The 25,675-nt window shown below is 58.2% G+C and overlaps 1 protein-coding gene across 8 annotated transcripts in view; it reads left to right on the plus strand.

Moving 5' to 3' along the window:
- Window positions 1-2,218: 2,218 nt before the first annotated feature.
- Window positions 2,219-25,675, plus strand: part of BAIAP2 (BAR/IMD domain containing adaptor protein 2) — a 49,115-nt gene continuing 25,658 nt past the window's right edge. For 2 of the 8 annotated variants that reach the window (XM_074608129.1, XM_074608128.1), the window contains exons 1-6: window positions 2,224-2,417; window positions 11,591-11,666; window positions 13,563-13,649; window positions 24,071-24,132; window positions 24,433-24,504; window positions 25,253-25,390. In XM_074608129.1, coding sequence (XP_074464230.1) covers window positions 2,346-2,417; window positions 11,591-11,666; window positions 13,563-13,649; window positions 24,071-24,132; window positions 24,433-24,504; window positions 25,253-25,390 — 507 coding nt within the window. In that variant the 5' untranslated portion in view covers window positions 2,224-2,345. Of the gene's footprint in view, window positions 2,418-11,590; window positions 11,667-13,562; window positions 13,650-24,070; window positions 24,133-24,432; window positions 24,505-25,252; window positions 25,391-25,675 lie in introns of all 8 variants that reach the window. The other 6 variants (XM_074608136.1, XM_074608135.1, XM_074608132.1 and 3 more) reach the window with 6 other exon arrangements.

Genomic DNA, 25,675 nt, shown 5'->3' on the forward strand with positions numbered 1-25,675 from the left:
GATAAAGAGAAGCAGAGGATGGGAAGAAAGTGGAGCGGCTGTCTCCGAGCAGGCCTAGATGCGAGAGATTCTCTGAGGGTCGTCCCAAAAGGCCTCTTTTATTATGAGAAATTACAAATCCTTTTATCTTCTTCACCAGAGGAACAGCTTGTTTGAATTGCTGGGCTGTCACACTGGAATTAGATGCAAGAACCCCCCACATCCATGACGTAGCGAAGAACTTACATAACGTAACTAAAAATAAGGTGATGGAGATGCGGGTAGAGGCACCCTCTTCCCGGACGCTCGAGCTGAAATCCTTTGCCGGCACTGGAAAGCCAGCGAGGTGCCGGTGTCCGGCCGAGGCAGCAGCATCCCAGAGCCAACCCAGCTCGGGACGGAGCGGGCTCGAGCGGGGAAGGGGCACCGCAAGGTCCCTGTGTCGGCACAGCTGGGCATCCCTTCTGGGAACGTCTCCCATGGCAGCCCTGTTCCCGGCCCGCCCTGAGGTTACGTCCCATCACCGCTCCTCTTTCTCAGCTCTCATGGGAAAGGGTTAGCCAGCTGCTCCAGAAAAATGAGAAAAACCCTTCCCAGGGGTCGTAAATTCTTCCCTGTCCTTTGGAGTGTGAAACCTCTGAGGGGGTAGAAGGCAAAACGGGACCCAAATGTGGCCAGAGTGAGCAGTTGCCTTCGGTGGCCCCCCTGCTTCTCCGCGGGCTGGGATGGAGAGCGGGAGGCAGCAAGGGGAATAGAAACAGGAGGTTTGGGGCCAAGGTATCGACCGTCTCGGGTACTCGGGCTGCTTGTTCTCGGAATTGATGGAGGGAGAAAAACACACTCGGCTGCTTAACTGTTTCACCGCTTCTTGCAGCAGAGAGGAGGGAGAGGAGGGAGAGGAGGGCTTGAGCCGACGGCCGGGACAAGGACACCAGTGTCAGTTTGTGCCTGGTGCCCTTCAGATATTCCTCATCTGTACGGCCACAGGCACAGGGACACCCCGGCAGCTGTGGTGGGGAGGGCTGCAAAGTCAGGGGGACGCGGGGCGCTGGCTCCGGGACACAGCCCCGCTCCTCACGTCCCGCGGGACCTGTGCAAATGTGGCTGCTGTGGCCTGAGGGACGGGAAGGTCGGGGATCCACAGCTTCACCGTCCCACAGGGACCTGCCGACTGGCAGGGCTGGCGAGGGCCTCCTGGGGGAATCGCGGTGCCTGCGGGGTGACGAGTTGTGAGCCCGGCTCTCCCGGCTGGCCAGGCGGTGGGACAGTGTGAGGACAGCGAGGGGGCAGCGAGGGGGCAACGAGGAGACAGGCGGGGGCTGCCTCTCCTCCTGCTTGGGCTGGTTGCCCCAGGCCGAGCCCTGCTCCGGGCTGAGGACAAGCACCGTGAGGTGCCATGGGGGGACTGCTCACCCCACCTCTGCTCTCCTGGACGGCGCCCCCGTCTTTCCCCCAACACCCTGCAAACCCCCGGCTGCTCTTCTCCCCACCCACACTGTGAACGGAGCACAGCACCGGGCCTGGGGGGGTACCGCGAGGGTGGGGGGTACAGCAGGGGCTGTGGCATGAGGTATCTCAGGGATGTGGGGTACAGCAGGAGATACAGGATGGGGTAAAGTGGGGGTAGAGCGTGGAGTATCGTGGGCTACAGTAAGGGGTATGGTAGGGGGCGTAGGATAGGTTATGGGGCACAGTGGGGATGTGGGATGGGGAATGGGGTACGGGATGGAGTACAGGACAGGGAATGGGGTATGGGATGGGGAATGGGGTACCGGAGGGGTATGGGACAGGGAATGGGGTGCAGGATGGGGAACGGAGTATGGGATGGAGAAGGGGATATGGGATGTGGAATGGGGTATGGAGGGGTATGGGATAGGGAATAGGGTACAGGATGGGGAAGGGGGTATGGGATGGGGTACGGGATGAGGAATGGGGTATGGGATGGGGAACAGGGTACGGGATGAGGAATGGGGTACGGGATGGTAAACGATACGGGGAATGGGGAATGGGATGGGGTATGGGATGGGGAACGGGGTACAGGATGGGGTATGGGATGGGGAACGGGGTACAGGAGGCGGGTTATGGGGGGGGGAAGCACGCTGCATCCCCCCCTGCCCCCCGGGCTCGCAGCCCTCCCGCCCCCGGCCGCGCTCGGCGCTGCCCCTCCGCCCCGTCCGGTCCCGTCCCGCCCCGTCCCGCCCCGTCCCGCCGCCCCGGCAGCTCCCGGCCGGGCCCGGCGGCTCCTCCCCGCGGGGCGGGACAGGGCGGGCGGCGGCCCCGGCAGCTGATAAAAGGCGTCGCGGGCTCCGCTCCGCGCTGTTCTCCGCGCCCGCCGCCGGCTCCGCGCCCCGCCGCCGCCGCCGCCCATGGTGCTGCCCGGCCCGCCCGCCATGTCCCGCTCCGAGGAGGTGCACCGGCTCACCGAGAATGTCTACAAGGTCAGCCCGGCAACAGGTGCCGGCCCCGGGGGCACCGCTGCCGTGTATTTGCGGGTTTGGGTGGTTTTTTTTTTTTTTTTTTTCCCCCCTCCTTTTATTTTAATTTTTTTTCCCCACCCCCATCCTCCGCGGGGGCGGCGGGAGGAGGCGCCGCGGCCGCCCCCGCTCCATCCCCGGGGCTGCGCTCGGGATGCCGGCACGGAGCGACCGGGGCGCCGGCGGTACCGGAGCCCTGGAGAGGGGAACGGGGACCCCTCCGAGCACCCCCGCCCCGGTCGCCGAGCTGTGGGGGAGCCCCCCCGGGGGGGGGGGAGGGGAGGGCGTGGGAATTTGTCTCATCCCCCGGATTGTCCCCAAATCACCTCGGGCCGGGGCCGGGCTGCGGCCACTCGCGTTCCTGCCGCAATTAACAGCGATCGGAGCCGTCTCCCTGCCCCTGTTGCAGCCCGAGTTTGTCAATCTCTCGGCGTTTTTTTTTTTTTTTTCCCCTCTCTGCTTTGCTCCCGGTGCCATGAGAAAAATAAAATAATTTATGTGCTTTAATTTTCCTCGCGAAGGAAGTGGTTTCTGCTCCGCTGGGTTCTGCGACTGAGTCTAATAAAACCTTTCTAGCCTAACATGTAATGCAGGATGTCATTTGTTAAACTGGAAAGCTTGCATGATTTCCTGCGATTTAAGTGGTTAGATTGAGTTACCTGGGAGCAGTAAGCAGAAAAAAAAACAAAAAAACAAAACAACCCAAAACTCTGATAGAAAAAATTTAGTACAAAACAATACCAAGGTGGTAAAGTTCTAAAGTCTCGGGGCTTGGGATCCTGGGGCGTAGCAGATGTTCGGATGGAGCGAATGGCACCTGGAGTTGTGGCCACTCGGGATGTAGAGCTGGTCTGCCAATGGAGCTGCCTGGCCATGGTGGGGGCCTGGGTGTCTGGGATCCTTCCTGCCCCACTGAATGCGGCTGAGGTCCCTGGACTCATGGCCCTGTGGGTTCCTCTTGGACTGGAGGGACAGAGCCAACCCCGTGGGGTGTCGATGCCATCGGGCTCCCTCGCATGGCTTGGCCACCGGAGCTCCCCTGGACCGAGCAATGGTGGGGTCGGTCTGGGGATATTTGCTGGGAACAGTTTCAGCTGGTGACTCAGTTGTTGTTTGAGGTGTGTTGTCCTCGAAGAACTGTGCTAATAACAGGTTTGTGGAGCAGGTCACAATTTCCCCAGGCGCAGCCCAGGAAGGAGCGTGTGGGGTGGCTTGTGCCATCGCAACCACTGCGCTTAAATGAAGCTCGTTGCCCTGAGAAATGAGGGGTGAAGGGTGGGTGCTGGCTGGGCTCTTCTCTTGCCTCTGACCATCGGCTTCGTCATTGCTGTGCTGCGTGAGCCGCGGGTTTAGGGATGGAGCAGAGCGCCCTTGGCCCGGAGCAAGTGGCAGCGCCGTCGCCATTGAAGCCTGGCTGATGTGGCTGAAGCGCAGAGGGTGCACAGGGGCCCCAAGAGCCAAAGATGGACTTGAGGAGTCCAGAGGTCTCCATCAGTTGGTGAATGCTTCAATTTTTCAGTATTTTAGTGGGAGCAGCAGGGGTGTAGGGAGCGAGGATGTGGAGCTGGAGGCTGGTCTCATGGTTTGACCCAACTTCAGTGTCTCTGCGCTGGCAGCTGGAGGAGGATGGTCCTGACTCTGCCTTTCCTGCAGAGAATGAGGAGCCTTTTCTCCTCTGAAGATGCTTTTCTTGGCCTCTGGAGATGTGTGGCATGGCGTGTGTGCAGGAACCCGCTGTTTGCCTCTTTCTTTGAGGGTTTCTGTGACCTCCTGGAGCCCAGCGTGAGGGCTGGAGGCTCAGGGGCTGTGCGGACTCTCCAGAGCTCTCTAAGCTTTGGAGTCTCCCAGTCCAAAACCAGCTCCAGTGCTTCACATCCCCATTGACCAAGTAAGTTTTTTGACCCATGCTTTTCAGGCGTGTGCAGTAGCCGGAGCACCGCTGTGGTCAGGAGGAGAGAACCCCCCCAGGACAGGGGGTGATGCTGGGGATCCAGCAGCGGCCAGACCAGGGGATCGAGCCCGTTCCTGCGAGGTCCGGAGCGGGAGCCGGCAGCTCCCTGTGCCAGGCACCATCTCCCGCGCAGGCTTTCCCGGGGCGTTCTGCTCGGGAAGCCCATTGTAATCATTTTCCAGAACCGGTGCTCGCCCTCGGAGTGACTGTGCTAATGAGATGGTGGAGGAGCTGTCAGCCGCCCCCTTGCCGATGCTGCCACTACAGGCAGCTGCCTACACATGTGTAGTAATTACAGAGGGAGACGGAGGCTGCTGGCACCTCCTGCCAACGCGATCCCACCTCCCCTGGCGCTGATTCACTCCGGGACCCCGTGGCAGCTGCCGGGCGCGGGGTCAGCAGCTCCCCGGGCACCGCTCGTCCCTCGCGCGGGACCGTCCGCATGCAGAAAGGAGGCACTGGCAATTCTTCCATCCTTCCTTCCCTTGAAGACAAATCGGTCTCGTTTATGACAGATTAGATTAGCGCTGTTTACAGGCTAACCTCCATTTCATTTTAAAGCAATTTCTTCGTGTGGAAGATTGTTCTGCAATGGTGTATGAATAGCTCCGCGTTTGAAGAGGTGTTTGCTTAAAAACACCCCAAACTCGAAGCCTAATTGTCTTGCACAAACGCAGGCATAATTCCTGATAGTCGTTTGCTGCACATCGGCTGTAATAAATGTTATTGCCGGCTTAACAGCCTTTTGCCTCATTATCTCCAAGTCCAGAGGGAAGGGGAGCGATTCTTGCTCAAGTGAATCAGAAGGGAACTTGTGGGTGGCTCAGTGTGTTTGGCAGCGGAGGGACGATGCGGTGTGACAGCGGAGGCAGGAGCTGGCCCCCGGCATCAGGCTGTGCCACCCCCGAGCTCCGTGTGCCGTGGTCCCTGCGCGGGGGCTCTGAGCTGAGCGGGGCGGGCGGTGGGTGCCGGTGTCGCCGGGGAGCGGGTCCAGCGATGCAATTGCCTTCCCAGCAATAAGTGCGGAGGGCAGTGGGGGGACGTCAGGCTTATCGTCCCGTAGCGAGCAGGGCCCGGGGCTGCGGTGTTTCTACAGGGCACCACGCTTTTGCCAGGGCTGCATCTTTGTAGGCGCCTCAGCTCTGCAGCTGAGCTGGCATGGAGCGAGGCTCCGCGCTCCCGGGGGTGGTGGGGGCTGTGCCAGCCCCTCTGCCTGCGCTGCTGCGGGCTGCACGGGGGGTTCTGACCTCTGCCGAGATGGAACGTCTCCAGGCTGCTGAACCTCGTGGGTTAAGAAGTGTTATAAAGCAGGTAGCTCCCGACTTGCCGGAGGTGCCCCCACTCGCTGCCCGTGGGGGATGCTGCTCCCTGGCATGGAGGCAGCCGCTGGCATCGCCTTCGGTGCCTTGTTGTGTTGACTCTGGTCGTGGCCATGGTTTCACTGCCTGGCTGCTCGTGGGGCATCTCCTGTGCTGAGCTTGTCAGGCTGAAGCCTTTGGCTGAGCCGAGCCCCTTGGTGCGGGGTCTGTGGGAAGGGGCTGGGTGACACCCCACCACCACCCCCTTCCCGGCCTGGCAGCGGTGATCCCAATGCCAGGGGGCTGGGGACGGGTCTGCCTTGTGGGGTGGCTGCTGGTGGGTACTGGTGGGGTGTTCCCCAGCCATGCTGGGGGCACTCTGTACACCATGCGGGTCACCATTCCACTTTCCTTCAAGCCCAGACCCCAGTTACAAAATATTCAAAGCTCTTGCTGTGAAACTGGGTTCCCTTCATCCTCTGACACCATGGCTAGTAGGAACTAAATGCCTTTAGATGGGGACCCTGGTGGTTTTTTCCCCCGATTCCCTTGCTCCTGAGCTCTTTCTGTAGTAAAGATCGTGCTGAGCGCTGGTCTGGCTTTGGGGAGGACCCTGTGCGAGTCCCAGCCGGAGGACGGTGGCCCAGCCGTTCCCGCTGGCTGGGAGGGAGCTGCGGGATGAGGGGGGGATGCGGCACAGCAGCCGTGAGCAGCCCGGGTTGTGAAACGCTGCCGCTGCGTTGCGTGTTACGGTACACCGAGATACTGGGGACTCGGGCTGGATGGGGATGATCCCGTGGCAGAGTTGCCAGGTGGGTGTGTTGTAAGCAATTGCAATCAGCCCTGCTAACGAGCCCAGCGAGGCTCCCCTCCCAGCAGAAACTTGGTGGCTAAAGCTACGGGGCTGTCTTCTGGTGGTGCAGGGCAGGACGTGCCGAGATGGAGGCAGCGCCGGGGCTGGTTTGGGCATTAAATATTAACACCAGAAATAGTGAAGGCGTTCCTGGAGCGGGGCTGACCCATTTAGAAACCAAACTTCCTTATAGCTGAGCCGCTTTTGCAGCGTGACTGTGGCGAGGGGAGAGTCCCATGGTACTTCCCCCTTCTGACGGCACTCGTCATGGTCACATCATGTCCTGCTGTCACCCACGAGCCTCCCAGGAAAGCCGTGCGTGCCAGTCTGAGCCCATGCCACTGTGCAGCATCGGTCTTGCAAGGAGCCATTGCGCCTTACTGTTGAATGGGCAACAAAGAACAGTACAAGGAAAACACTAAAGTTGGGGGTTTTTAGCTCAAAGTCCATCACTCGTGTTGGCTGAGGTGTCCGGGGTGTCCCCAGCCAGCGTTGCCTAGGCTGTCCCTGCGGGGGTGGCTGCGGAGGAGCCTGGGGCAGTGCGCACGCTGCGGCGTTCCTGGTGATGTTCATCCTTGGACAAACCCAGGACCCTCGTCGCATTGATTCCCGGCTGTCCGCCCCTTTGCCGTGGTGGGGGAGACGGGACGTGAAGTCGGGTGTGATTACGGCTCCGCGCTCAGGGCAGCGGGTACGCTGCTGACGGCGGGGTGAGGTCTCAGCCGTGCGGCGATGCACCGCGGCTGGTGCGGAGCCCGGGGGGCCGGCGGGCTGTGGCCGCTGGCATAGAATCACAGAACGGCTTGGGTTGGAAGGGACCTTAAAGATCATCTAGTTCCAACCCCCTGCCGCAGCCAAGCGAAGGAGCGCCTGCCCTTTATTTCCCTCTATACGGGGGTTTTAGGAGCTGCGCGGGAGGCTGCGGGGATGGACCTGGGGAGAACTGAGCAGCCTGTTTTTCAATTTTTTAAAAAGCCCTCGCGGAGGTGTTGTGCAGGCCTTTCCTACGGAGGAGGAACCTGATACGACCTGCACCAGCTCCGTTTCCAGCTCGTTCTTAGCGAGGACTTAAACTTTTACTTACGGGCTGCCTGTTACAGCATCAGAGCGGCCGGTAGATCCTTGCTGTCGTGTGGAGGGGGGAGACCGGGACCTTATTTTCTGTTCTCCCCCACCTCATTGAGCAGGACTATGTCCTGGAGACCTCGTGCTTTGCATTAGTTTCATTTTTGGCAGCTGAATAAAGCCGTGCCAATCCCAGAGAGCTGAGTGGTATTACCCAGGGAATTTAGCGCAGTGGAACAAAGCAAAGCCCTTCCAACCTTTAGCTGCCAGGTCTTTTTTTTTGTTTTGTTTTGGTTTTTTGTGTCTTTTTTTTTTTTGTCTGTGTTTTTCTAAACTCTGCCCGGGCGGCGCGTGGAAGGCAAACAACTTGTGGGTGGTGCTGATGGAGCAAAATTTGAGGGAGAACGAGATTTGCTTTCGTTACCAGAATTTTGCTGAATATTGGCTTTACCGTAGCACCCGGCTTCCCCTCGGCAGCCAAGGAGAGCCCTGCCCCAGCCCCGCGGGCACCTCTGCCCTCCCTGCCGTGGGACCGGCAGTTTTAGCACTTTGGCTGACTCGGGCGCGCCGAGCGACTGCTTGTTGAGCATATTCCGTGCCATAAATACATCTAGTATCAATATGTTTATTTTCTCCTTAGCAGCCGGTGGCTTTTCAGCTTCTCACCTGGCGGGGGACGCGAAGGTGTGTTAGTTCTGGAGTCACCTTCTCTTCCCACCCCGGGAGCGAGAAGAAGGCTTGAAAAAACTCTATTTTTATCTCTGTAGCGAAGAGCCCTTTTCGACGTCCTCATCCTGCCGGGCTGTTGTTGTCGGAGTCTCCAACAATGTCTTCAAAACGCTCATTTTCAGCAAACTTCCTCCTGAGGGGTTGTGAATTTCATTCGGCCAGCAGAGAGTTGCCTCCCCCCTTCTTCAGCTGATCAGTGGGACCCTTTCCCTGGGGCTTTTTTTCCTCTTTATTTATTGCTTTTAAAATGGCTGTTGTCAGTCAGGGGGAAGCAGGATCCTGCCCCGAGCGGGTGCTGGCTGCCGGGGCTGTGTCGTGCTTTGGTTCCCTTCGGTTTGGGGAAGATGAGGTGAATTTTGGGAGGGGATTTTTCGTGACTCTGTTCCCCTGCATCCTTCCCCAAAAGACGCCGCGGATCAAGAGCGCAGCCTCTGTGCATGGCGCTGCTCCCCATCGCGGCCGCGCTCAGCGTGCTGTGCCGTGCCGCCGGGACGGCCGCTGCTCGCCGAGGGTCACCGCGGCTCCTGCCCTGCCGCGATGCTTTCTCTGAGCATCCTATTCCATCACTTACTTGTTAAGTTTCGCGCTTCAGGAAGATGTGTTTACGTAGGCACTGCTGCAAAAATCATTTTATTTATATATACATGTATACACACAATACATAAACACTTATTGCACTTAACCTAGCAAACTGTTTCAAAAAAAAAAAAAATAAATCACTTCCCCACAGAAATTCTGCCAATATTTCTTCTGCATAAGCATTATTCAGCCGCGGACTGCTGAGGCTGAGCCCCAGCCTGGGGCAGGGGGGGTCTGTAGCCACGGCTCTGCGGGCAGCGGGGACATGTCCCTGTCCCCGACGAGGGCAGCGGTCCCACGCCTCCGGCCGCTTCGTGGGATAACGCAGGTGGATTTTTTGACCGAAGCTAAACGTGATGTGGGAAGGACGGAGCAGTCCTTGCCAGTGTTAATTAACTCCTGTGCAATTGTCTCCTACAATTAGGGAGAAGAACTCGCTACGTGGCTTGTTGCTACAGGTTAATTTTCTCCTTTCAAGCTGAGTGTGTTCACTAAACTGCTGTGCTGCCCCAGAGCAGCTTCCATGGGCACCGTGTTGCTGTGGAACTTGACCCGCAGCCTTAATTAGCAGCGAATTTTCTCGTTAGCCTCGTGCTTGCCTTGTCGGATCCCTGCAGTCACCTCCTGCCCTTCGCGGGGCTGGGTAAGGTGCAGTGGGACGGACGCTGGTGGCTTCTTGGCCACCGTGGCTTGGGCAGGGTTGGTGCCCTGGCCTCATCCCACCGCACTCCCGCCGGGAGCGGGGCTGCCGCTGTGTGCTCCGTGGGGGATGATAAGGATTTCTCCTGCCAACAAATACCGGCAGCGAGGTGATGGCCCCCGACAGTGTGCTGGACGCCGGCCCCGAGCTGGCATCTTGTGTGGGTTCCTGCTCCCCGACAGGAGAAAATGGCTGGTTGGAGGAGGGGGAGGCACGGGCTGAGCCCCGCACACCTGCACCCACGCGGGGAAATTAAACTGCTGTGCTCTCCAAAGGCCAGGCAGCAGGAACTTGGGATAAAAATGCTTCAGGCAGAAAATGAGCTTTATAGTGTTTGGCCAGCTTCAGATGAGGTGACAGATGCTTAATCAGCTTATTCGCCATAAGTGTCTGTCTCTCGTCTTCCCTCCCCTTCCCGGGATGGGACGCCGCCAGCAGCGCGGGGTGGGGGTGCAGAGCCCTCACTTCCCAGGGGACGCCCGTGCATCCCCGCTCGGGGCATGTGGGGACAATTTAGGCATTAAACTTAATTTCCCAGCGGTACCCTTGGCGAGGGGCTGTCCCCGAGGTGGGGCAGGGGCTGGCGACCGGCTCCGGGGCTGCTCCGCTGCAGCCGGGCTCGGTCCGGAGGTGGGATTCGCAGGGAGAGAATGGAGATTTTGTTGTCTCTTCCAGGGTTCGGCTGGGAAGGGGTGTCTGGTTTTAGAGATGCTATCGGCGCCGGGATTGAATGGCTCTGGCAGGGGAGGGCCAGGGGCTGCGGTGGCAAACGCACAAAGAGCCGTTCTTCTTTGTGATCCGATTATTCCTTCCCCCTCCCGTGTTTAAATAAGGACCTTACAGCGAGGGAGGAAAAGCCGTCAGACAGCGCTTCTGGTGTTCAGCAGCACCCTCATGTATGCATTTATGGGCAGGTGGAAAGTGACACCAAGTGCTTTGAGACCGAGGTGTAATTCCTTGCACATGGCTTCAGCCGCGGCTGGCACCGGCTCGGTGGGGACGATGGTGGCTTTGTTCTGTCTCCAGCTCCTTGGTGGTTATTTTGAATCCCGTTCCACAGCCCTTTCTGCTTCTCCATGATGGACCAAGCTGATGCTGCTCTCCAAGGCCGTCCCAGGAGCGGGACATCACCAGCCATCACCTCCCAGAACTCAAGTCAACTTTGCGGTTGGTCTGAGGACCGTTGCCTGCTGTCTCAAAGAGCCACTTATGGTTGTTATTATTATGGTTATATTTGCTATATCTGATAATTTTCTGGTTTAGGGCATTCCCTTATCTCCTACGGTGAAGCACGTGCACAAGGCATCTCGCACTGGGGCACTGCAGAGCCACCCTGTCGTTGACCCTCTGCCTCGTGGCCTTCAAAACCCAAGCTTGGTCTTCCTCAGTAAAGCTGTGGGATGAAGGGAGGATCTGGGGCACCTTCCCCCCACATTGTGTCCGGGCTCTGCTCTCGCCTCGTGTCAGGGCGGTGCCATTGGCACCTGCTGGAGCTGGCATGGGGAAGGTCCCTCTGGAGCGGTTCTCCTTGGTGAGAGGTGAAGGTGCCTCCAAGGCTCTCACAGAGGGCTGGAGGAGACGTGGCTTGAAGTGGCAGCGCGGGTTGTTGCGCTCAGCTGACGTCCTGGCTGTGTTCAACAGCTCTTACCACCGCGTTTGGCTTAGCGTCGGACCCCATCCTGTGCTTTGGACTTACCCAGAATGAGAGGATTTGCCCTTCCAGGCCAATCGAGCCATTGCCTTTGTGCGTTATTCGCAGGACGTGGGTGTACTTAAGGCTTCTTGTTGTAAAACCAGCATCTTCTTGCAGCCATCGGGAAGCTTGGCTTGAGTTGCTGGGAGATATGGGAGGATTTTTTTGGTCTGTTATTGCGTTGATGAGCATGGAGTTCAGCGCGGCTGATCTGTCCAGCTCCCCATCTTCTCCGCTAACCCCCGGTGATGTTCTTCTCTTTCCTCTAGACGATTATGGAGCAGTTCAATCCCAGCCTCAGGAATTTCATTTCTATGGGGAAGACCTACGAAAAAGCCTTAGCAAGTAAGTGAAAGCGCATCGCTCGTGTGTGTGTTGCTGAGATGCTGGGGGCTGCAAGGCTGGTGAGGGGCCGGTGGAACAGCATGGCCTCGGAAGTGGGGAAAGCTGGGAAATCAGCTTGGGGTGCCCTTTTTCCTTGGGAGACAGGGGAGGAAACGGGGGGAGATGGTTCTCGGACCTCAATGCAAAGCTTTGCAAAAACGCAGTGTGAAAGCGTCGGGTGGCAACTGGGTAACAAATACATCTCTGATCAGTTGGTCTTTAAGTGTTACTTCAAAATATTTAGAATTAAGATTTTATGTTTAAAGGCATATTACTGAGATGTTCAAACTGCCCAGAAGAATGCATTGGAAGAGAAGGAAGAAACATAAAAATATTGGTTGGGAATAGAGGGCCCTATTGGGAGTCATTAGGGAGGAGTAGATTTAAATGCTCAAAAGTAAAATACGAATTGATGAAAACCGAAAATGGACTATTTTGACTTAAAATGACTCTACCTAGTGCCCAGGCCCTCCTGGGCTGGGTTTTGGGGAGATTTAAGGCAGGTTCTGCTCTACCCCAGGAGGAGGGCTCTGCTCGCTGCGCAGCTGCCCTGCACATCTCTCTCAGCTTCTGTTTTTTTTTTTTGAATTGGCTCCGTGAAAATGCCCATAAGGGAAGAGGCTGTCATAATCTTAAACCGGTGGAAAGAAAGTGTTTTGGTGTCTCGTGTTCTTAAACGACGGTGTTCGCAATCCACCCTTTGGGAAGGATCTGTGCATTCTTGCTTTGTGCCTGGGACAAATTTTATTTCCCGCAAGTCAAACGAGGTTCGCGGGTGTTTCGGTGAAAGATTTTTGAGCCGCAGACCCCCTGCGCGCTGCTTTCTGCCCAGTTCTGGGCACTGTTTTTAACCAGGTTTTAATGGATCAACTGGCCGTAACGTGGGAAGCGTCCGTCCATCCCGGTCCACTGCATGGGGGCTGTGGCCTCTGCTCCCCCGGGAATGGGGCACTTGATACACCCTTAGGAGCAGCCGCATTCCCCAGCTATCGCTAATGATGCTAACGAAGCGGGGTTTGTGATTTGGGGGCGCTGCTGCAGCAGGGGAGGGAGGAGAGGCAGGGTCTGACGGGGGGGGAAGAGGTTGCCCTTGGGACTGCGTCTTTTATTTGTTCTCAAATATTATACTGATAATGCGGCTTTTAATTACTCGCGTGGTGGAGTCCGTTTGTAACGCGCTGTTTTATTGCAGCTTAAGGCGGGCGCACTAACTGCAGCGTTTTGTGGATAAACCAGCATGATTGCTTCATTTCTATTTTTCTCACATCCCTGCTGTGCGTACGCTTTGAAGCCCAAGATCTTCCTGTAATTTTTAAAATTGTCTCTGGTCATCCTCTGCTCTGGATCTCGGAGCTGGTGGGGGCATCCGAAGGAAGTCTCTTAATGAGTAAATCATGCTGGAAGAGGCTTCAGCACATAATTTGACGGCGTTGAGCTAAAGCCGTACAACATGTTCTCGTGATTAGAGGAAACCCCCTGCTTATCTGATTAAAGTGGAGTGTGTAGCTGGAATGTCAACAAACAGGACTGAACTATAATGAAAGTCTGTGATATTCAATTATTCCGCAGTGATTTTTCTGAGCGGCGTTAAGCAGGCTGATGGTTACACTGGAATGACAACCACCTAGGTCCTGCACGTACCTTTTTTTTTTTTTCCTTCCTAAATAGCCCTGTAATCTTGCTGCTCGAGCTTTCTTCTTTCTTCATTCGTTTTTCTTCTGTTTGTTGTCTGTTCCCTCCCCGTGGGGTTAAGCCCTTTGAAGTATTGTCTATTTTAGTGTCTAGCATCTATCCAGTGCCACAGAAGTTATCATAGCCTTTAAAGAGAATATAACCTGCATTTTTTGATGCTTTTAGGTATGACATACGCAGCAAAAGGATACTTTGATGCTCTGGTTAAGATGGGAGAGTTGGCCAGTGAAAGCCAAGGATCGAAAGAGTTGGGTAAGTCACCGATTTACTGCTAAATGGAGTCACAGTCCGGAGCAGGCTCCGAGCTCAGGAACGGAACCAGATTTTTGCTGTTGATGGGGATGAGCTTAATGTGGAGCTGATCCTGCCTCATGTGAATGGTAAAAGTGTTTGCTGTTAACGTAGCTTAAAAAAAAAAAAAAAACCACACAAAAAAACCCCCACCAACCTGCTATTCTTAGTGCCCGGATTCCGGGGCACTGTCAGCTCTTGGGGTTTGCAAGGAGGAAGCGTTTGCGGAGAGCGATGGTTTCGTCTTTGCAAAGGAGAGAAAAGCAGCAGGTTCTGCTCCGGGAGCCGAGGCAGCGCTGCCCGCCTTCGTCCTCTGGTGAAGGGGATGATGCTGGGGACCAGCAGGTCAGCGGTGCTGGAGCGCGTGTCTCCCGGTGGCAGTCGCCCAGCGCGGGCTGCGTGTGGGGGGGCTGCAGTCGCCCCCCAAGCCCTGCCGAGTGAGGGCTGTGCCAGGTTTCGGCGAAGCCGGTGCGATGCTGTGATGCTCGGTGCCGCCTTTCCCCTTCCTACGTTTATTCCTGTGGTAAGTCGTTTGGGAGATGCTTTTCCAGTCTGCCCATCACTCGGATGTGGCTCCTGTGCTCTCCCTCCGAGCTGTTTCCCAGTGCAGAAGGGGTTCGAGGCGGGTCCTCTCCCGGCTCCCCCCCAGGGATGCTGCAGCCTCTCGTGAGGCTGAGATGGGGTTTGGTCTCGTTGCCTTTGCAGTCCCAGGTGAACTCTTCCTCCTCCTCCTCGTCCCTCCTGCAGCTCTGGCTCACCAGATCGCTGTGCTAGGAAACGGCAAACTGTCCTCGTTAATGCCGTCTCTCCGAGGTCAATTAACAGAGAAGAGGCTGAGCTGAAATGACTCTAGAGGTGGATGAAGCAAGCGGTGGGCAGCCCCTCGGAGGGGCCAGGCTTCGGTTTCACCACATTGTGTGCGGCGTCAGGCACCCCGCACCCCGGCCGCTGCAGCTCGGCTGGCTGCCTCTGAATTTTTGTGGGGAAGCAGCAAGTGTCTATGGAAACCGATTTTTATCACTCGGATTAAAGCTGCCTGTGGCAATCTGTTTCTGTTTAATAAATAAAACAAGAGAGCCTTGTGCGCGATGGATGCGGCGACTGAGATTGCAGGGGCTGTGCAGACCTCGCTCTCCAAGGGCCACCTCTTGTGCCCCTCTGGGGGCAAAAGACGCGCCAGCTCTGTCCTGGCAGTGAAAGCCTGGGAAAGCCTCATGAGAGGAGGCTCAGCCGTGTGAGGGCAGGAGCTCAGGGACCACAAACCCGCCTGCCCTCCCGAGCAGCTCCAGCCTTTGCTCGTGCTTACGAACTGGCTTTGGTGTCTTCTGCTGGTCCTGCTTCCTCAAAGGACGGTGGTTTGCCAGCAGGCATCCTGAGTGCCCCCCCCGCCCCCTCCCCGCAGCCTCCCGGCGTGCACTCGGGTGTGCGGCTCCAGTATTTTGGGGTTGGTCTAACATGTTTCCCAACTTCGGCACCTTCCCCGCTCGGTGCGAGCGGGGCTTTGAAGGAGGATCCCGGCAGCTCCTGTGCAGCCAGACCCGTGAGGAGCAGGAGCGGCTGCTCCCAGCTCCTCTTGCTTTGTTGGTCTTGCTCGTATTTGTTGTGGCAGCTGCTCCCTGCAGAAGAAAGTTAAGATAAGATTTCTGGCAGCAGTTTACCGGAGCTGATAAGAGCCAGGGACACAACCCCCTCCCAGCGGGGTGTGTAAACAGGGGCTGAAAAATATTTTAGATGGGGGGCTGTGCTCGCCAAAGGTACGGCTTTTCCTGGGAACACCTTTACTTTATCGGTCCCTGTGCCGTGATTGCTGATAGTGCCGGAAAGGAGCGCGGGGTCTGGGTTATTTCATTCCTTACTGGAGGCAGCAGCAGCAAACAGGGATGTCGGTAACTGCAGCTGGCATTGACGCTGTGCCCCCTGTGCCGCTGGTCTCCGGGAGCCACGGGACAGGGAAAGCTGCTCCCAGAGGTCAGGCAGGATCCGGGATGCTCTGACTGGCACCGCAGCTTGCGTCTGTTTCCAGCCTCCACAGAAAAAAATCTGAGATTTCTTTTATTCCTTTCCTTAATCCATTATTTTTTAAAGGTGGATACTTTCCTGATGCCATTTCTGGGATGGGAAACGTCAAAAGAACGTGAAAGTACTGCAGATGCTGTGCCTAAGAGGTGATGAAGGCGGCCACATCTGTCCCTAGCTGTCCTGCCTGCCCTGCAGTGATGCTGCCTGTGCCCGGGTGGCTGCGGGGGCTCAGGAACCCCTGGGTGACAGGGACCAGGGTATCCGGGAGGGTTCCCAGCACCCCGGGAGCTGGGTGGACACTTGGAGGCTGCCCCGTGCCAGGAGAGCACTGCCATCAGTGCTCAAAACCAGCCATGTTCTCATGTCACCACCTCTCCTGGAGCACCTGTAACTCCAAGGAGTTGCTCTTTGATTAAGGTGGGCACTGGAAAACTGCTTGTCAGTGGCCGATCTCCGGCTGTCTGCAGCTCTGCCGGGGTGGCCTGTCCTGCTCGGTGCTGGCTTTTTTAAAACCACGTCCCGCGATGGTACTGATGCTGCTCGTTTGTCTTGCTGGAAGGAGTCAGCAGCCTGACAATGCCACCTCCCAGCCTGGGGCTCTGCTCACCAGCTGCTCAGCACCTCACATTTTTTTGTAAATTCTCCATCAGATTTTAGCAACTGCGTGTAGACGGGATAATCCCAGGCAGTAAGGGAAAACCTAGGGATAATAAAATGCTTGAGCAGTAATCGGCTCTGTGGCTGGAGTTTTCGGGTGCGGGCGTCTGGCAGGGGTGTCCCTCTGTCTGAACCCCATTCCCGAGAGCTGGATCGCTGGGGGGGTGGCAGGGAAGCTGCTCCCCTCCCTGCTCTGCGCTGCTGCCCCGTCTCTGGTCCTTGGAGGATTAGCCCCATCCCCACAGTTCCTCTGAGAGGGGCTCCTTGTGCTGTTCCTCACGTCTCCAGCGGCTGCTGCGGGGGCTTTTTGGGAAGCTGAGAAGCTGGCGTGAAGAGCACGAATGCTGCATGTCTGATCAGTGACGGTTTGCTCCGGGCTGGATCCGGGAACACTTTGTAGACCCTTCCGAGGAGCTCCAGTCTCATGCACACGAGTATTTGGGTGACTTTGGCCCTTGGCTGGCTTCTGCTTAGGTCCCTTGGATGCTACTCAACATGTTTCTTTTGTCCCCTTTTAAAACAAGACCATGGCAAAGTCGTGGGAAGGGGTTTTTTCTCTTCCCGAGAGATGTACTTGCCTGGTGAGTGGAGCCGAGGGAGTTTCCAGCAGGTTGGGAGCGCGTGGGATGCTGGGGCTGAGCAGCACCTGCAGGAAACTCCTCCAGCGCTGGAGGTGGATTTTGTTCTGGGCTTGGTTTTTTTTCTGGAAGGCCCTCTGGAATTAGTGAATGCTGCTCTGACTGAAGCAGGGCCCTGTGAAAGGGCGAGACATGCAGTGATTAGTCTTCCATTGTTGAGCTGAAATGAGCCTCTGGTAGATAATGGCTTTCTTCTGATACACCATTTGCATGATAAAATCGGGGCTGGTGGCACCTTAATGGTCCAGCCCTCTGCTGTGGAGCCCTTTGGGGTCAGTGGAGGATGCTGGGCTTCAAGAGTTTTAAACGAGCTCTTGAAAAGCTTTGAAAATGGAGGGATGTGGGGTAGAGCCATCTCCACTGGGCGTGTTGGAGGTGAGCACAGAGCCTGGTCCTGTCCGTGATGCTGCCGTAGAACCAGGGTGCTACCGGCCTGCGCCCCGGTGGGGTGGCCAACGTGGCAGCTCCTGGTGCGGAGCAGACCAGGCTGGTGGGATGCCCCTGGCTGCCCAGGTGAGTTCAGACTCTTGTCTTCGCTGCAGCTCCTGGGTCTGGCCGGGCGGCTCGGCGGCGGTGTGGTTCGGAGGCTTCGTGCTGCGCTGAATCCTCGGGGGAGAGGGATTAATCTCTTAATTGGATTTGCAGTTGTTTTGGGTAGATGCTTCCTGCAGCAGCGGAGATGCAGATATAGATGCCGCGAATGTCAAGGGTCATCACAGCGTTCAGAGTGTGATCTGGGGCCACTGGAGCCGGTGGTGGCCACGGTGCCTGATGTCCACTGGGGACCTGCCAGAGCGGTGCCCAGAAACACCGAACCTGAACGTAAGGAAATATTTGCCTGTGGCGGGTGACTTGGTGTCCCCGCAGCGAGGTCCCTCTGCCCCTGGAGACCAGCTCCGGGGTGGGAGAGCAACGATAATCTTGTTGCTTGATCCTTTTAAAAATGGACTTAACAACGTGCTTAATGCCTTGTGGGTAACAACTTTGCGCTGGTGGGAGAATGGATGCTCTGGACCTGCATTTCCACCTGCGATTCTGTTGGAAGGCCTCATTTGCCAGAGGAATTGTTCCAGGAATTCGGGACTCTGCCTCCAAGCTGTGTAGTTCCCTCAGGGAAGGAACCTGTAGGAATGGGTTTGCTAAAGGTGCAGAAACATGAGAAAGACCTCTTAAAAACTGCTGCCCGCCTCAGAAAGGGACTCTTCTGCTGCCCGCGTTGCCTTTTCGCTGCCTTCGCCGCTCCTGATGACGAGCAGACTGCCGTAGCAGTAGGCTGCTTCTCACCAACCTGTGTTTGGGTACGTAATGGTGGAGGGTTGTTAAACGAGCATCTGCGCAGAGCATGTTGCCTGGCGGAAGGTTTCTAACGCGTGGCAGCTGTCTGTTAACGTTTGGGTTCCACCTTCAGTGGTGACATCTTCCAGGGATGCCGGGCAGCGAGCCCGGGACCAGCTCCCGCAGGGATGGATGCTCCAGCCTTTCGGGAGAGATGGAGGGGCCACGTCTGTGGTTTCTGCTGTCCGTCGGTGACGCTGTGAGCTCGGCAGATGGTGGGAAGGGGCACAGCTTGTTGTGTGGCCACTCCCGGGTCCTGGGAGGGGGATTTGCTGTCCCTCCCGGCACTGCTGGTGTGCAGGATTCATCCATTCCTGGGGGTCTGAGCAGGGCAGCTCCGGGCTGGTGCAGTCGTGTTGTCCTGTGCCGATTAATCCTGTGCCACCAATATAGCTGCTGCCAGAGCAGTTGGGCATTAGGGACTCACTGGTCTCTGTCGCGATACATCAACGATAGGCACGTCTGCGTCGGGGATGGCTGTGGGGAAGCGCAGGTCGCCCAGGTCTCATCTGTCCATGGCAAAGGTGTCAGTGGCAACTGCTCAGCCTGAGGGAGCCCGTTACTGAAGGTGCGTCCTTGAACGTGTGCCTTGGGAAGCTCTTGCTTTTTTCTTTCACCTTGTCTCTCCATAAATAAATAAAAAAAATGTCTTAAGCTTTGCCAGGCTGGGTTGAGGCAGAGGCTGCAAGCAGAGGTGATCATTATAATGCTGATGAGTCGCTAATAGAACATCAACAAATCGGGTACCATCCTCCGGGGCTGGGGTAAGTGAAACCTTTTTGAAGAGGAAATAGATGAGTCAGGGCGGAGAAGCTGATTGTTTCCCCGCGCTCGCACCCTTCCCGCGGCACGCGCACCCATCTTCCCCCGGGTTCCTGCCGCCGAATGTCAGGGCTGATGGAGTCAGAGCCGCCTTGTCGGGATGAGGTGTTGGGCTGCCAAGCGCTGCCCTCCGTGGCTTGAGGGGGCTCGTCGGTGCCATGTGCTGTGCCTGCCAACTTGGCTCCAGATGCATTAAGATGAGGGGGAGAGACGGAGCGTGTGTGGGGGGGAGCACAAAATAATCTCAACCTCCAGAGCCAAGTCATCTTGATGGCGAGCGACGCCCTGGGGACCGCGTCCTCCTCCTCCTCGCGAGGAGCAAGGAGCGATGCTGGCGAGGATGCAGCGCTCTTTGCTTGCCAAAGCATCCCTGCTGCTGGGATGAAGCCTCTGGCAGCGGGAGCCGGTGGCCAGCCGCTGGCCACCGGCTCCCGCTGCCCTTGTAGGACAAGCTGGGCTGCTTCAGCCATGCACAAGCATCAACACGTCCCGGCTTGCAGCAGTTTGGCTCCTTCGCCTGTGCATTGTTTGGTATTTTTTATTAAAAATAACTCGTACGTAGCTCAAGAGAAGGGAGGGAGGGAGGGAAGGGGGAGGAAAAAAAAACAAACCCAAACCTAATAAAATCCTTAGGCTGAGAAAACTCGCGAGCAAAACCCTGTGAGGTGGGTTTCCTCCTGCTTTGCCTTCTGGAGGGGCAGCTGGCTCCCGCGCCGCCGGGCTTGCGGTGCCCGATAGCAATGGGGAGGGATGTGGAACAACCTGTTTGCCCGTTCCCGGCTGGGTGCGGTAGGGAAGGGCCCACAATAGCCCCTATAGTTCTCCCAGAGCGATACTGTGAGTCAGACCCGCGTAAATAGCAACTCCTCCTCCTCGCCTGTTTGTGCTTTGCAGCTCTGCGGGGAGGTGTGTGAGCCTGGTGCGGGCAGGTGAAGCCCTTGCTCTGCGCTCCTGCCCTTCCCTGTCTTTATTTTTGCCTCCGGGCTTAGGTGAGACACTTCACCTTGGGTTTTCGACCCGTCGGATGTGCATTTTGGCAGCAAGGCTAGCGCGGAGCTCGCGTTCTCTGTACAATTTCCAGCGTGACCCGAGCCCTTGCCCTGTTCTCTGCCCTGCTGCGCAGCGGCAATTACCGTGTTTAACTTACAAATACCACTGGTAGGTGATGCAAAGCGCCGGTGGCGTGGGTGGCTGTGCCGCTGCCGGGCTGGGCCGTGCCGTGGTGCCGGCTCTGCCAACGCCTCGCGGTACCTGCCATCGGTGCAATGCCACGGATCCTCTCCCGAGCCAGCATTTGAAGTATTTTGGCTTTCCGACTGCCGTGGCATCTCTTAGTCACAGTTTAACTTCTTCCCTGCTGCCAAGCTGGGTTAGTCTGAGCGGTTGCAAGGTGAAATGTCTGTTAATGCCTAACAAGGTCCGTGGCCTTTTTTGCAGGGGGGAAGCAGCTGGTGGTGGGGAGGCATCAGGGTGTCAGAGGTGCCGTATGAGAATTCGCACGGCGTTGCAGCTGCTATTTAGGGTGTTTTGCTCGCTCAAATCCTGCTGCTGCCCTGTGTGGGCGACGACGGAGGCCATGGGAAGTCTGGAGCTGATTCCCTGGGAGCCAACTGGGCTGTCCCAGCTCGGGGAGAGGCTCCAGAGGAAGCTCTGGTGCCTCTGCTCAGCCCAGCGCCGGGCAGGCGTCCAGCCACCTTCCAGCACTGCCACCGTGCTCACCTTGAGCCGCTCCTGGCCGTGCCGCCAGCAAAGGCTCGTCAAACCGGCCACGGCAGCGGAGCATGGCGGGGACAGGGGGACGACAGTGTCCCCTTGGCCGGGCTGGGACGCGGAGCGGCTTGCAGCAGGGATGCTGTGCAGGGTGGGAAGGGCTCCGCACCGCTGCCTGCTTTGATGTGGGGCTGGAACACCCCGTGCTCTCGCTGCGATAAGCGCCAAGGGGGGGGTGGTGGTGGTGGTGGAGGAGGAGAAAAAAGTCTGAACAAAGAGACGTGTATCTGCTGAGAGGTGCCCCACGCAGGGCTGCTGGGAACAGGCTAATTCCCCGGGTGAGGAATGCAGTGGGAACAGAGCCCGGCTGTCCCGGTGCGAGGGGCTGGGTGTACCCAGCGCTGGGTTTGGGGACATGTGTATGATTTCTGAGCGCCCTGGTCTCCGCTCTCCGGCTGGGTTGGGAGCTCAGCAGCGGTGGCCAGAAAGGCCTCAGCCAGCCCTGTGCCGGCGTTCCCGGCTGGGGTTTCCATTCTGGCCAAATGGGAAGCCACAGGGAGAGGGGGTGGCGCAAGCTTTGGAAAGAATAAGCGGGCCACCCTTGCATTGATCTACTCCTGAAAAAGCAATCTCAGCCAAGCGACGGCGTTACGTCATTGCCTCCTTGCAGTGGGAATTTGTGCACTTCCCATGATTGAGCTGTCGCAGCCTGACCGGAGAGCAATTTCCTGGCGCTCTCCCGGTGGTGACCCCCTGCCCGGACCTCCCCGTTCATGCGTGAAGCCCTTCGGCGCAGACGTGCGTAATCGCCGTGGTCGCTGCCCGCTCAGCGTGAGCGCCGGGGGCTGCTCCGCTCTGCTCGGCACCTTGCGAACGGCTGTAAAAGTTAATTCAGCGGGGCTGCGGGAATCTCAGCACACAATTTTTTTTTTCCTGGAGCCTCCTCCATCACCTCCTCGCTTTGTGGGATGCTTTGTGCATCGCTGTTCTCTCAAGGAGCCGCATGGGGACCCGGGGGGACAGTGGCCCCGGTGGCAGTCGGCGCTGGCTGGGTGCCTGCAGGTGCCGCAGCTGGTTCTGTCACTGCATCGACCCACGGCGCAGGGGGCTGGTGCCCGCCAAGGACGAAAAGGGATCAAATTTTAATGTTTGCAGGAGTTTTTGAGACATGGTGTATGGTGCGAAGTACGAATTGCTTCATCGGCAAGAGCAAAGAAACGTTGGGCCAGGTTGTTCCCGACCGGCCACGGGTGTTGACACTCGGCTGGCGCACGGCCCGTGTGCTGGGGACGATGGGCTAGTGGGGCTGGCCCGGTGTGCGCCGCCTGGCTTTGTGCTGAACGAGGGTCCCAATGGTTCCCTTGCACCGGCGAGATGCTGGTTTGGCTCATCCCTGTCTCCGTTGCTGAGGTTTGACTCCACCTACAGAGGATGCAGTTGTGCTGGAGCGCAGGACAGACCTGCCCTCTGCTGAGATCCTGTGTTTTCCTTCATTCTCTAAATTTCTAAATGCCCCGTTCTCTAAATGCCCCAAAAGCGCAGTGTTTGCCGGGACCAGGCTCTCGCTGGAGCAGGACCGGAGTGAGCAGCCCCACCTGGAAGCAACCTGGGCACTGTGTCTCGGCTGCAGGGTGGCCGTGCACGCCGGGGGAGGGAGACGGTGGGATTAGGGCTGTGGCCGCTCGCCCCCAGATCCCCAGTGGGTTCCCAGGCTCGTCCCTGCCAGGAGCTGCCACCTCCGCCTTGAGCAGCCCCGGCAGTGTTGCGCCATCTCCTCCCGCACATTGGGCTCTGGGGCTGGTGTCCCCTTCCCCTCGCGCTTCCCATCCCTGAGGCCGCTGTTCTCTCCTTCAGAACTCCACGGACGTCTTTGTGGGCTGTACGTTTGGGGCTTTGAGTTATCCCAGGCGCTGCTCTGAGTTTTCTGGGACGGGAGGTGGGATGCTGCTTCCCTTTGGAGAGCCCCTGGGGGTGTCGGCGGGGCCGGGGGGGGTGGTTCCCAGCCACCGCCGGCTGCGGGACCTGCCGGGGCTGAGTCCTGAGACAGGGGCAGCTCGGAGACACGGCTCGTGGTGTTCGGTTTGTAAACAGCTCCATGTCAGCTGGAAGCCTCCGGGGAAGCGGGGACCTGCCATGCTTTAAGTAAGAGCTTCCTAACTCAGCCCTTACAAATAGCTGACGGGGCTCGGCTCTCCCTGAGAGCTTGCTCTGACCCGGAGGTCGGGCTTTTAGTCCAGCGGTAGCACTGGCCGCTCCCCTAAAAGACGCTGCAGCAGCTCCCGCGTGTGTGTGTCTGGCTCCAGCCGCGCTGGGGCTTGTGCCGAGGCCGGACGCTGCCCATCCTCCCAGGAAAAGCGTGGCGGGTGTGTGTGACTCGATGCGTTCTGCACTTGAAAAGAAAAATTAAAGGAAGGGACAAAGCAGCGCCGGGATCCCTTGGCCGTGGGCGGCCGCTCGTGGGAGTGACATCTGCGGTGTTTGTCACCGCTGTGGCTCTGCCCTCGCTGCCCCTGCACGGCTCAGCCGCCGGGGTTGAACAGGTCCAGTGGTTTTGAGGCAAATATTAACCGAGGGCGTAGCTCCGTTTGCAGCCCCGTGAGCGGGACTGAGTCCCAGGGCTGCGTCTCTCTGCCGCCCCACTGCCGGGGAGAGGGCCGGGGGCGCTCTGGGCTTGGCTGTGGGCTGCACGCTCGGCTGGGAGAGCGTCAGGCGAAGCTCCTGGCTGTAACGGTGCTGTTAAAATCCCCCTCTCAGTTATTAGTGCAGCATCTCTGGACTCCACCTGCTCCCTTCAATAGCTGGACTGTGAATCAGGTCGGGATGAGGGACCTTTCGTGGTCCCATCGTCTCTGGCTCCTTTGTCACGTCCCTGTGGCCAGGCTAAGGGCTGGCAGGGGCAGAGCCGTGCCATAGCTGGGGTGGCCGATGGCACAGTGAGTCACGGGCAGGGGCTGCCCCCGGGCGCTGGGGTCCTGCTGCTGCTTGTTCTCGTTTCCCTTCACGCTGCACGAGAGGTACCTGTTGGTCCAAGTGTCTCAGATATTCATCTGCTCACCTACAGCTCCCCAAAGATGGGAACTGGGGGTACCCCAGGAGCTGCGGACCCCCCCATGCTAGCAGGGTGCTGCCTGCCCCAGCCCTGGGGTGTCCCCCCCTGAAGCTCAGCACCTCAAACTTTCTCCCCACGTCTTGTCTTTGCAGGAGACGTGCTCTTCCAGATGGCAGAAGTCCACAGGCAGATCCAGAACCAGCTGGAGGACATGGTGAGTGCCCCAGCCCGGTGTGCCGGGCTCTCCCCCTGCCTGCGGGCGCTGCCGGTGCCGCAGCCAAGCAAAATGCTTTTCTGTGTCCTGTCTGGGCGACACCAGGCCTTCTGAAGTGGGTTTGCTGAGCTGCAAAGGGTCTGGTCTGCTCAGCCACCCGCTTCTGCCCCGCTGAGCCCCTTTGTGAGCGTCCGTCTGTCCCTCGCCCCCGTCGGCCCCTGCTCTGTCTGTACAGCCGCGCTCCCCGGCAGCGTTTGCCCGCCCTCGCCAAGGAACCGCGTTCTCTCTTTCTGCCCGCAGCTCAAGTCCTTCCACAACGAGCTGCTGACGCAGCTGGAGCAGAAGGTGGAGCTGGACTCCCGGTACCTGAGTGTGAGTTGTGGTCTCGCGCGGTCTCGGCAGTGCCAGCGCTGGCTCTGGCATCTCCGCGTCTCCTGTTCCTGCTGCCCCGCTCGGGGACGGTCGTGCCCGGGCACTGCTTTGCCCCTGGTTACAGATGGGTCCCTGGCCATCACGCACATCCCCACACACAGAACAGCATTTTCGCTAGTCTCAGACTATCGCCGCCCTTTTTGCTCTCTGGGACGCGGCGATCCTGCTTCTCCCGAAGTCCAGGGGGGCTGCACACAGGTTTGCACGGAAGCAAAGCAAGCCAAGGAGTCAAGAGACAGGAGGGGCTTTGCTTACGGAGGGGAACAGAATTGTCAGGATCAGTTATGCATCTCTCACTTAGACGCTTTTGAACAGCTCAGTGCAGTCTCAAAAAGAAAACCATGAAAGCGTGGTCATCTCGTTCACGCTGTCATTCACCTCGAAGTGACAGAGCCAAGAGCGGGCCGCTGTGGGGGACACACTTGGCGTGAGAGCGAGGAGCAGGGAGCCCGTCCAGCCCCGCGCCTCGCGTCCCGAGAAAGAGAGGGCAATGCTGAGAGCCCGTAGCATCTCTCACTTCGGTTTCCTTGCTTGCACTGTCCCAGTTTTAAATGCAGTGAGACGCCCGGCACCGCACTGGTGGCGTTTCAGACCGTGCTCTGCTCTGGGTGTTGACCCTCCAGCAGGAGCCGCGGCCGAGGCGGGGGCTCATCTTCGGCTGCTCAGAGCTTTCTCCTGTCCCGTCCAGGCTGCGCTGAAAAAATACCAGACGGAGCAAAGGAGCAAAGGGGACTCGCTCGACAAGTGCCAGGCAGAGCTGAAGAAACTTCGGAAGAAGAGCCAAGGCAGCAAAAACCCCCAGAAGTACTCGGACAAGGAGCTGCAGGTAGGACCCCGGCCGGGGCGGGGGGGACACACAGCATCCCGCCTGGTGCAGGGCAGGGGGTGCTTGGTACCGCGTGGTGGGGGGGCGGCCCAGCTCTTGCGAGCCTTTGGAGAAGGGTTTGCTGCTCTCCTCCGAGGAGAGAGCGCCGCAGCATTAGGGGAGCGTGGGGGGCGTGGGAGGTGTGGACAGGGAGGGGGCGGCAGCCCGTGATGGTCTCGTGGCCACCCCGGGGGAGGACGGTGCAGAGGGGGAGGCTGCGAGCGCCGCTGACGGCAGATGTTGTGC

Source organism: Larus michahellis, chromosome 14, assembly GCF_964199755.1.
Source record: "Larus michahellis chromosome 14, bLarMic1.1, whole genome shotgun sequence".
Classification (NCBI taxonomy): domain Eukaryota; kingdom Metazoa; phylum Chordata; class Aves; order Charadriiformes; family Laridae; genus Larus; species Larus michahellis.